The sequence below is a fragment of the Otolemur garnettii genome, unplaced genomic scaffold (assembly GCF_000181295.1).
Source record: "Otolemur garnettii isolate 467f Iridium unplaced genomic scaffold, OtoGar3 scaffold00115, whole genome shotgun sequence".
NCBI classification, from domain to species: domain Eukaryota; kingdom Metazoa; phylum Chordata; class Mammalia; order Primates; family Galagidae; genus Otolemur; species Otolemur garnettii.
In genome coordinates this window covers 3,724,367-3,736,873 of record NW_003852510.1, presented here as the reverse complement: position 1 = coordinate 3,736,873, position 12,507 = coordinate 3,724,367, and the positions used below count along the sequence as shown (strand labels likewise).

Below are 12,507 nucleotides of genomic sequence, written 5' to 3'. Positions count from 1 at the left end.
TTTTTTTTTTTTTTTTTTTTTGCAGTTTTTGGCCAGGGCTGGGCTCAAACCCACCACCCCCAGTATAGGAGGCTGGCACCCTCTATTTTTTATCAAAAGGTCTTGCTATGTTCCTGAGGCCAAAACTGGTCTCAAGTGAGCCTCCCCTTTCTGTCTCCTAAAATGCTGTGATTATAGGCATGAGCCATATTGCCCAGCCATTTTAAGTATATGCAATTACTAAGAAAATTAATAGCAAGCCTTAGTTTAGTATATCACTTTCTGAGAATTTGGCGCCACCCAATTTAAAGTAGTTCCTGTGCATTATATCACATCATCTTCAATTTTATTCTTTATAGCACTTAGTACTTTTGAAATTTTCTTATTTGTTCATTGCCTGTCACCCTCTGAAGGAATGTAAGATTCATGAGTAGAAGTACTAAATATTTCACTGCTTTCTTTGTAGCACATGGACTAATGCTTTGCATATAATACATGTTTAATAAACATTTATTCAGTGAAAGAACAGTGTTTAAGAGTATTAAGTAGATGAGATTTCAGTAGCATATAAAAAGATTCTTGGGTAATAATATGTTAGAGACTTACAAAGAGTGTTTTTTTCTCATATAGTTTAAGAAGTACTCTCTTATCCCGTTTAATTATATATTGCATTCTTTGTATATCAGTAAGAGGTTAGTGATTGTTGGTCAAATTTTCATATAATATATGAGGTCTTAGTGAATGTTTACTATAACTGCATTATATGAAATAAATACAATGGAATTTTACTAGTGTTCATTAAAAAATGACTAAATAAAAACTTTAAATAAGAAAAATAGCATTTTTATAAAGGCTTCTATTGCATATACATACTTCTAATGGTTTATGTCAAAATGTTTCAGTTCTGGAAAGATTTTCTAACATGCTTCTTTATAAACTTCTTTCTCTTTAAACATTGCATAAAGCATAAAAATACAAACCGATTGTTTTCTAGTGTCCAACCTATATGAAAATTAGTTGACATCAAGAATGTATTACAGTCAATACTTCTTTAATTTTATTCATTTAATTTATATATATTTTTTGAGACAGAGTCTTGCTCTGTCTCCATGGATAGGGTGCAGTGGCATCATCTTAGCTCGCTGCAACCTCAAGTTCCTGGGCTCAAGTGATCCTCCTCCCTCAGCTTACCAAGTAGCTGGGACTATAAACATGTGCCACAATACTCAGCTGACATTTCTGTATTTAGTAGAATCAAGATCTTGTTCTTACTCAGGTTGGCCTTGATCCGAAACAGTCCTCCTGCTATGGTCTCCCAGAGAGCTAGGATTACAAGTGTGAGCTACCATACCCAGACTATATTTCTAATGATAGTTAGATTTCCATAGTATAAAATTTGAAAAAAAGTCATATCTTTACAACAACACTTATGTATGAAAGTTTAATTTTAAGAAAATTAATATGATCCAGGATGTAGTACTGAGGCAATATATGTACAAGTACCTAATACAAGTCCATTATAAATGTTTGATTTCCTAATTTGTTCCCAGCAACTAGAATAATGTCTGGCTCATAGTAGGTGCTTAATTAATATGTGTTGAGAGAATGAAATTAAATATGTCTTTATAACATTGGCTTAAATTTGAATAGATTTCTTTATTGCAAAATTTCCTAGGGCTTTAATATGCTAGTTAAAATTGTCAAGATTATCTTTATCTATGCAGATTTAACATATTGGTTTCCTAAACTCATTTGTATGTATAACTTTGTGTGGGGTGGGAGAACACCTCAAAGAACACAATTTGGGTTTTGCACATTAATTATTCATTCAGCAGACGTGTATTTAGTACCTGTTTGCCATTAGCCTAGATATTATATAGAATTCAAAAATTAAATTTTTATTCTATTCTTTAGGAGCTTATATTCTAAGAAAAAAATTAAAGCATGTAGACCACTTAAATGACCACACCCCAAAAGTTTTAAGTTAAATTTTAAAATTAAACCAGTGATAAACCATGTTACCAGGTGATACAATTTCTTAAAATAATCTTAGATTTTTAAAATTAGATCTGGGAGCTAGGGCTTTATGGTCTATCACAGGACCTTAAGCATAGAAAACACTAAAAATAATCATGTGCAGAATTTATTGAGTATGGTGTGTAAGGTTAGAAATCTTGGTTTTATATTTAGTAGATTTCTAATGAGATTGAAATCGTTGGCATCATTTAGACAACAGGATATCCTAGAAAAAAATAAGATTAATGTTACTTTATGTTAATTAAAATGATATCTGATACAAGTACTATGAATGGCAGGAATCAAGTCAAGTATAGAGATATTTGTAGAACACTCTGTTCTTAGCAAAACTAAGGTTTAATGTATGAATCAATATTTTTGCTTCTTATGGAAGTCAGTAAACATATGCTTGCTTCTTCAATCAAAGCAGAATTTCTAGAGGGGAGCACTGCCCAAACAAAAAGAAGTTGGTGTCTATCACATTGTTTGCACCAAAAATTTATAATAAAAGTTATTAAAATAGACATACTATTTCTTTGGAGCAAAACATTTACTGAAGATTTTAGTGAAAATTTTCATGTTTAGGTCTTCCGACATCATTTATTAATTCACCAAACGTGCTAATTTGTCATGATGTTAGTACTCACTATGTGTTAGGTGTACAGAGGTAACTAAAATAGTATCTGTACCTTCATAATCTAATGAAGATGTCTCTCAGTAAATAATTACAATAATGGGAAAAAAATAATTACAATAATGGGACAAATGCTGTAATACAGATATGAGTCAGATACTGTTCAGTCATAGTTCAGAAAGTGCTTTTCTCTTATCATGAGATAAGTCTTGTGAAAGTTATGTGGAATCTGGAAGGGTGACTAGGAGTTCTGAAGTGATGAACATTCAGGATAGGGGAATGTAAAAAATATAAAGGTAAGAGATTAACTGATACATTTATGAAACTATTGATCATGGCTAGAACATAGAAGGACTGTGAAAGGATGAGAAAAGAAATAGAGCAGGAATCAAGTTTATAAAGAAAATTGTCTCAGCAAACTTCTTAAGGTATTCAATATGAATTAAAATAAAGATGTTATGTTCAAATTGCATTTTAGGAAGACCAAACAATAGCAGCCATGATATAGATACTACAGGGTGTCCTTAATGTTGCTTTACTTAGAGAAAAAGGGAAATTATAGCTAAATGTACCTTTATTTACAAAATATTCATTTCAAAATTTTATAAATAGGTGCCCAGCATGTATAACATATTTTGTAAAAAAAATTAATGAATATTTCATAAAGAAAATTAGATTTAGGTACAATTTTCCACTTTCCCTATATACAGCAACTTTTGGGATACTTTGTATTAAAATTGTGGTTAGAAATTGCATCTTAAAGTAAGTCACTGGAAATGGAGGAATAGGCATTTTCAAGATTATTGAAGGCAAGTAGAAATATAAATCAATCATTAATTGTAGTAGGAACTGAGAAAGAGGAACACATCCAAGAAGATTTCCACATTTTGACATGATTTACTTGATCAATTAACATTTACCATGATAATAATTTGGGAAAACTGGAAGACAAGCAGATTTGAGTGAAGGCAGAAAATGAAAATATTTCTAAGCAACTCTAAAGTATCCTTACACATTCCTATTACTAAATAAACGTGTGTCAACTTTTTTTCTGCAATAGTTTTCATAGTGACAATAATTATTATATATAAATTTCTTATTTTCATTATAATGGCATTATTTAGAAAAGTCATTTACTTAAAAGTCTCTTAAAGGAATTTTATATTAAAGAAATAAATTGATTAACATTTAACAAAATAAATTAGGAATGCCAAATGGAATTGTGTTTCAGTTGGCAGTTGCTGTTAATACACAAAAGAAGGCATAGAATGTTCTTCAGGATAGATGGTAGTTTTAGTCCAGAAAAGAAAAAAGGCTAAATGAATTTAAAAAGATAAAACTCATATGAAGTATCATCTCTAGCCACAGTGGAATGAAGCTAAAAATCAGTGAAAAAGGGAAACTAGAAAATGCATATAACATGTGGTAGTTAAACAATGCACTTTTAAACAACCAGGGGTTTAAAGAAGAAATCACAAATGTAATTGGAAAATACCTTGAGGTGAATGAAAATGAAAACACAACATATGCCTGTAAATCCTAGCACTCTGAGAGGCTGAGGCAGGTGGATTGCTTGAGCTCAGCTGGTTTGAGACCAGCCTTAGCAAGAGCAAGACATCGCTAAAAAGAGCCAGATGTTATGTCAGGCACCCGTAGTTCTAGCTACTTGGAAAGCTGAGTCAAAAAGATTACTTGAGCCCAAAAGTTTGAGCTTGCTGTGAGGTGAGACACCACTGCACTCTACTGGGGATGCCAAAGTAACATTCTGTCTCAAAGAGGAGGGGTGAGGGGAGGGGAGGGGAGAGGAGCAACACAACATATATAGAACTCATGGGATATAATGAAAGCAAGTGCTCAGAGGGAAATTTATATCCATAAATGTTTACATTAAAGAGGAAGAAGCATCTCAAATAAATAACCAAACTTTACACTTTGATGAACTAGAGAAAAGAAACCCAATGCTAGACAATGGAGCTGTGTAGGAGTAGAGTTTTATATGCTGCTGATTACTGAAGTTCATTTACTATCGATTCAAATTAAATTATTATAAATTTAGGATGTTAAATGTCTTTCCCCTAATGACCACAAGGAAAATACCTACAAGAAATACATAAAAGGAAATGAGAAGATAGAAAGATTCACTACAAGGAAAAGATAAATCAGCTAACCTCAATAGAAAGCAATAATTGTGGAAAGGAAAAATGGAAGGAAGGAAATAATAAACATTAGTGTGGAAATAAATGAAATGGAGAATGAAAAACAAGAGAGTGAAAAAACAAAAGTTGGTTCTTTGAAAGATCATCAAATTGACAAAATGTTAGCCAGATTCACTTAGGAAAAAACAGAGGGTTTTTTGGTTTGTTTGTTTTTGACAGAGTCTTACTGTAGAGTGCCATGACATCAGCCTAGCTCACAGCAACCTCAAACTCCTGGGTTTAGACTACAGGTGCCTGCCACAGTACCTACTTTGTGCTATTTTTAGTAGAGATGGGGTCAAACTCTTGCCCATAGTGGTCTCAAATTCCTAACCTCAAGAGGTCTTTCTCTTTTGGCCTCCCAGAGTGCTAGGATTGCCGGCATGAGCCGCATGCTTGGACTTGAACAGTTTTGTTTATTTGTTTGTTTGTTTTTAATAATGCTTAACGACTTGGTTGTTTTCTTTAGTTTTTTCCTAGATTGTTTCTGTTTTCTGGAATTTTTTTCTGGTGTTTATATCGCCTTTCATCTCTTTTTCAGTTCTATATTTAGCATAATGTGGAAGTTTTCCAAGCTTACTTTATATTTAGCTACTTGACCATACAGTTCCCTTACTATGTCTAATATATTACATCACTGGTGTACCTTAGATGAAGTTAATTGAGTTAAAATTCATTACTGTTTTCAGCATTTAATTATGGCACATTAAGTCTAGGAAATTATTCTCAGATCAAAGTCTGGTTTTATTAGCAGGAGCACATGATAATGAATATTAAATAATTTAAATGCATAGTTACCCAACAAAAATATTAGGTTGGATTTAGGGTTTTTGTTAATGGAAACCAAAATGACATTTATTAATTTACATTGAAGAGAGGAGATATCCTAAATTATCTAGAATATTTAAGTGCCTTATGTATGATACTCCCTTTTTTAATAATGGAATACTTACAAACTCAAGGAATCTGAAGGTTCCTTTGTGAGCCCTGAGTTAGCGCAAAGGCAGATAGGGAATCTTGGAGCTTAAGAACCAAAAATACCTGATAGAAATAAGAAGGGATCCACAAATGCCCTGGGTGCTATTTAAAAATGTCTAGTAGCCACATTTTAAAAAGTAAAAAAAGAATAAAATTAACTTTAATAATGTATTTTATTGAACCTAATTTATCCAGAATATTATTTTAACACATAATCAATATTTTAAAATTCACTTTTACAAATAAAGTATTCAAAATCTATTATGTATTTTATAGTTACATACATCTCAGTTCCTTTACTTACTAGTTTCTTCATTTACTTAAGAAAAATTACTGAATCACTTTGTACCTCAATTTATAAATTTTACAATAGAGACAGTTGTAAGAATTAAATTTGATTATATATGTATATATATTATATGTGTGTGTGTGTGTGTGTGCCTGCTTGGCATATGATACTATACAAATCTTAGTTGTTTTCTAAAAATTTCTAAAAATACATGAACATAAACTATAATGGCATCACTACCTCAAGGCTAAGAATGTATCTTAGGTATTAAGTTATTTATAACCCCCAAATTCTTATCTCTTTCCCTTGGACAGTGCTATGCATACATATCACTCTTACTCTCTGTTTATTTTTGAAAAGAGACAGTATTAATATTGGTTCATCATTCCAGGTACAACAGTATAAGATGTTAATTTGTATTACAAGGGAAACGGGGGAATGGAAGTGGAAAGAAGGAAGGGGATAGTAAATTCTCTACTTTATGTTCAATTTTTTGTAAACCTACAATTTCACTAAAAAGTAAAATCTGTTAATTTTTTTTTAAATAAAAGCAAACTCCATGTCTGCTATCAGTTCCTGATGCATATTACTTGTGACAGAATCCACCATTAAGTTGACAGTTTCAGCATTATTAAAATCATCAATAAGTGGAGTTTAGATATGGATAAAATTCTAACAATGATTGCTCTTCAAGTAGTCACTCATTATCTTTTAAACTAATAAATGAAAGGCGTAAGTACAAAAAGGTTGTTTATCCTCCATGATTATTGAGACGGACATTGGGAAGTTATTCATGGCACTCTCATGCTAATGGCAGGAATCTTCCATATTTTTATACACTATTACTGGTTTTGAGAATATTTTCTTTTCTTTATTTCAGATTGGGTGGGACTATATCAGCATACAAGATAGTACCAGATGAAGTGGAAGAAATCAAGGTATAGTATGACATTTTCCACCTCTACAAAAAGTTAGTATTTTGGTGGGGAGGTGGGTAAAGAATTGTTTGCTCTTTATTTTTTACTTTTTTTTTTGGAGACAAGAGTCTCAAGTTGTCGCCCTGGCTAAAGTGTCATGGCATCATAACTCACAGCAACCTCCAACTCTTAGGCTCAAATGATCCTCTTGCCTTAGTTTTTTTCTATTTTTAGTAGAGACAGGGTCTCACTTTTTTGCACAGGCTAGTCTCAAACCTGTGAGCTCAAGCTATCCACCCCACTCAGTCTCCTAAAGGGCTAGGAAAACAAGCATGAGCCACCATGGCTGGCCTGCTTGCTCTTTATTATGATTCAATATTTGGATATATTAGGACATCATTTAAATTCCAGTTATTCTCTTTGGATTAAACATTGTATCACCATCAGATTCCATCTACCATTTGAAATCCTTTCCTTTGCAGTTCATCGAAAAGCTACATTAGAAAACACTGTGTATAAGCATTACTATGCTTAATGGATTATCTTTTTATCTTGTTGAAATTTCTTTACCTTGTATGCCTTTACCAATTTTATATAGTATCAAGTCTTTTATTAAATACTTACTGGTTCCTTTGAAAACACAACATGGGCTCAGCGCCTGTGGCTCAACCTGCTAAGGCGCCAGCCACATACACCTAAGGTGGAGGGTTCGAATCCCCAGCCCGGGCCCGCCAAACAACAATGATGGCTGCAACCAAAAAATGGCCAGGCGTTGTGGCGGGTGCCTGTAGTCCCAGCTACTTGGGAGGCTGAGGCAGGAGACTCGCTTGAGCCCAGAAGTTGGAGGTTGCTGTGAGCGTGATGCCATGGCACTCTACCCAGGGGGATAGCTTGAGGCTCCATCTCAAAAAAAAAAAAAAAAGAAAGAAAACACAACATGTCAATTTCAATTAAAAATTTACATTATAATGAGTGAAAAATTGACTTTTTAAAATTAGAGCACTACTGCATTCTTTAGATATGGTTAAAAGTCTAATATTGGATAATAGTCTATAAACTTAGAGATAAATGTATTGGATTAATACTCCATAAGATTATAAACAAGTCTAACATTTAAGTCTTGCAGAATATTTACCTTCTAAAATAACATATTGCCCTTGTTCAAAAGAAGTGTATCATCTATTGAAAATGGAACTTACTGTCTGTTGCACAAGTACAATTTAATAATTGGATAGCAATTGTCAAGGATAAACAGAATGCTAACTGGTTGTTAAAAATGACGTGTAAAGATCTCAACCAGTAATTAAGCGTAATTTGTTTAAACTTTTCAGTATCAAGTTCAGTAAATTTAAAGCTTAGTAAATAATCCTCAATTTTCTCTGTATTATTTTTAAATCAGTTAAGCTCATTTATCTTTCTTATGAGACATACTATTAATATTCATGACAGGTGTTCTAATAAGTAATCAATATCAGGAGTTAATTACCATAGTTATAGTCTAGCATCAAAAAAAATCTTTCAAGATTTTTCTTTTAGGAGACTCATTTCAACTTGATATAAACTCATAAAATATTTTAACTGGGAAAAGCCTTAGGTCTAATCCAGATTCTTCATTTTTCAGAGGAAGAATGGGAAGTGAATAAAGAATTTGTTTGAAGTTCAGTAATTGCTTCGAAAAATACAAGCAAATATTGTTCAGGGGTCAGACAACCTTGTGTTTATTATTTCTTGAAATATATGTTATAATGACTCAAAAAAAAGTTGAACTCTAGAAACTTTAAGCCATCAATAAATATATACATACAAATAATTAGACAACATTTTTATGAAGGCTATTGAGTTGAAAAACATTTTAAAGTTACTCTATCTTACAGTACAGTTAAAATGTATATTCAATAATAAAATGTCTGGGCCAGGCATAGTGGCTTATGCCTGTAATCTCAGCACTTGGGAAGCCACGGTGGATGGATTGCCTGAGCTCACAAGTTTGAGACCAGCCTTAGCAAGAGTGAGACCCCATCTCTAAAACATAACCAGCCGTTGTGGCAGGCTCCTGTAGTCCCAGCTACTAGGGAGGCTGAGGCAAGAGGATTGCTTGAACCCCAAAGTTTGAGGTTGCTGTGAGCTAAGATGACATGGCACTCTACTGAGGGTGACCAAGTTGGACTTTGTCTCCAAAAACAAAAAATTCATAAAAATAAAGTATAAGTTTCCTACAAAAATGAATAAGAAGAAAACCTAGTAATTTGAAAAAGTTAATCAGCAAAGTCATTGTAGGAAATAATTTAGCAACTTGGAGTTGAATACAAAGGCAGAAGAACTTTTGAAAACATAAATATGAAATAATGTGGCACCAAATCAAAGGGCATAAATAAAGATTGGTAAAATATAAGGCTGGAGGTAGGTCACTGTACCATGTTAAGAAATTTGGATTTTGGCTGGATGCAGTAGCTCACACCTGTAATCCTAGCACTCTGGAAGGCTGAGGCGGGAGGTCAAGGCAGATCAGCTACTTCAGCTCAGGAGTTCAAGACCAGCCTGAGCAAAAGTGAGACCCCGCCTCTACTAAAAATGAAAAACGGAGGCAAGAGGATCACCTGAGAGCAAGAATTTGAGGTTGCTGTGAACTATGGTTATTTTTTTGGCACTCTACTAAGGGTTAAAAAAAGGTGAGACTGTCTCTCAAAAAATAAACAGAGAGAGAAAGAAATTTGGATTTTATCCTGAAAATTATGGAGTGCCATTATGTGGTTTTTAAACAGGAAATTAACACAGTTAATTGGTAATTTTTAAAAGCTTTTCTATGATGAGTGAGAAAAATGATCTCAGCGGAATAGAAGGAGGCACTGACTTCAAGGAAGGAGACCAGACTGCAAGAATGTAGGCACTAGATGATTAAAACCTGAAGTATAGTAATGGCATTGAGGATGGAAAAAAATATCTGATTCGAAAAATATTATTTAAGAAAGTAGAATCAATAATACTTGATGATTTATTGGATATTTAAGAGAAAATGGAAAGGTTGACTCAGGTTTCTGTCTTGGCGGATTGATGTTGCTGTTAACTTAAAAAAAAATATATATATGTGTGTGTGTGTGTATATATATACTGGAAACAACATACATTTGAGAGGAATAAGGCTGTTTTAGACTTGTTGAATTTTAGATCCCTCTCAGATAACCAAATATTCAATAAGTCATTGGATAAATCAGCCCAGAACTCAGAAAGAGAGCTAGAATCTAGTGATTAATGTGAGGATTTGTCATAAAAGAGTTAGTTGAGGCCATGCTAGTGGGTACAATATCATAGAGGAGCTATATGAAGTATTAAAGGTAGACTGAATATGCCGCCCTGGGGAAAGCTCACCCTAAATCCAGAGGATTAATATATTCTTTAGTTTAATTAATTAGCAAAGATATTGCCTATTTTTGAATACTTACCTTTATCTAAAGAAGTAGTTTCTTTTTTTCATTATATATTTTTTAAAAATTCTATAGTTATAGAGATTTATCTCTCAGATTCCTTGAAAAAAAAAAACAGGGATGATGCATAACATAATTCTTTCATCGATTACTGGTATTATATCTAAAACTATTTCAGAAAGTTTGAGGCCTGAGGCATCAAAAAATATAAAACTGATCTTCCTTTCAAAAATATTAGAAGCTTAATGTTGTAAAGCATTTCACCACTCAGTATTACATTAGCATTTTTAGCTAAAATCAGATCTAATCTTTTGTAATTTGATTGATGGAAATATTGACACAACGGGATATAATGTTAATTTTAGTTAGATAATATTTGAGTAATCTTAAATTATCTAAATAGTACAATTAAGCTTTAATTTTATGTGTTGTCTACAGTATACCACATATAAAAAATGCATGTGTAATTTCAATGTTAAAATGATATGACTGATTAAACATAATTCAATTTTTGTCAGATGTACTAATCTTTCACAATGTTTTTGGTACCAGAAATCATTATTTAGTTCATACATAGTTTGAATTAAGTGTATATTTATTGATAACACCTTAAAACAGGGAATGGATATTTTCCATCCTAACTAATGGATGTCCTAATGGATATTTTCCATTCATAACTAACATTCTGAGTTTCTTTTTTTTTTTTTTTTTTCTTTGAAGATAGAGCCTCAAGCTGTCCCCCTGGGTAGAGTGCCAAGGCATCGCAGCTCACAGCAACCTCCAAATCCTGGGCTCAAGCGAGTCTCCTGTCTCAGCCTCACAAGTAGCTGGGAGCACAGGCGCCCGCCACAATGCCCAGCTATTTTTTGGTTGCAGCCGTCATTGTTGTTTGGCGGGCTGGGGCTAGATTTGAACTTGCCACCTTAGGTGTATGTGGCTGGCGCTTTAGCCACTTGAGCCACAGGCGCCGAGTCGATTTTTTTTTTAATGTTTTATTTATTACTTTTTTTTATTAAATGATAACTGTACATTAATACTATCATGGGATACAGTGTACTGTTTCTCTATATAATTTGAAGTACTCTCATCCAACTGGTTAACATAGCCTTCATGCCTTTTTCTTAGTTATTGTGTTAAGACATTTATATTCTACATTTAGAGAGATTCACATGTACCCTTATAGGATGAACCATAGGCGTGATCCCACCAATCACCTAACATTCTGAGTTTTTATCATTATCAGTTTCTTGCTTTTGTTCAGTTTTAACATCTTTGTACATATCCCTAAATATTAAAATTTGTGGTCTCTTTGAACTTTATGTGAACTGAATGACATTGCATGCAGTTTTTTTGTCCCTTGCTTTTTTTGCTCAACAGTTTCTGTAGAATTCATCCTTGTTATTGTCTGTAATTAAGGACTTTGTTTTTGTGTTTATTTTATTGCTTTGACATTCTCACAGATTACTGATTCATCCTACTGTTGATGAACATTTAGCTTGTTTCCATTTAGGTTTTTATGAAAAGTGATCTATAAACATTGATGTAAAATCATCCTGGTACTCATGTGTAAAAGTTTCTTTGATGTATATACTGAGAAATGGAATTCCTAGATTTTAAAGAACATGTATTTTTAACTTAGGTGAAGTATTTTAAGTTAGATGAAATCAAACTTTTTAAAAGAAGTTATGCCCATTTATCCTATCACTTTGAATGTATTTATTTTAAATATTCTTTAATCTACCTGAAATTAATGTTGGTATAAATTTAGTTTTATTTATTTGTGTGATGACTAAACTGATATATTAATCATTTCCAAATTTATTTTTCTAACCCATTAATGAAAGCCCATCTTTTCCCTGTGGTTTGAACTGCCTCATTTATACACACTAAAATTTTCCTGTGCCTGTACACACACATACATAACTCTGTCTTGTCCTGAACATTTGTCCCATTCACCTCCTTATTCCTTTGTCCCTTATTCCTTTGTCAGTGCTATACTGTTTAGGTTATAGTGCTTTTTAATACAGTAGGAGAGGTCCTGTGTTATTTTTGTTTTTGTTTTGTATGCTCATGCTCA

At 32.8% G+C, this 12,507-nt stretch overlaps 1 protein-coding gene and 1 long non-coding RNA gene across 5 annotated transcripts in view; both read left to right on the top strand.

Moving 5' to 3' along the window:
* Positions 1–4,015, top strand: part of LOC111727633 — a 14,259-nt gene extending 10,244 nt beyond the window's left edge. The window contains exons 2-3 of the long non-coding RNA XR_002775134.1: positions 1,815–1,816; positions 3,998–4,015. This is a non-coding gene — a long non-coding RNA (uncharacterized LOC111727633). The remainder of the gene's footprint in view (positions 1–1,814; positions 1,817–3,997) is intronic.
* Positions 1–12,507, top strand: part of GPHN (gephyrin) — a 642,655-nt gene that overhangs the window by 238,970 nt on the left and 391,178 nt on the right. For all 4 annotated transcript variants that reach the window (XM_023517593.1, XM_023517595.1, XM_023517592.1 and 1 more), the window contains exon 3: positions 6,972–7,029. In XM_023517593.1, the coding sequence (XP_023373361.1) occupies positions 6,972–7,029 (58 nt within the window). The remainder of the gene's footprint in view (positions 1–6,971; positions 7,030–12,507) is intronic.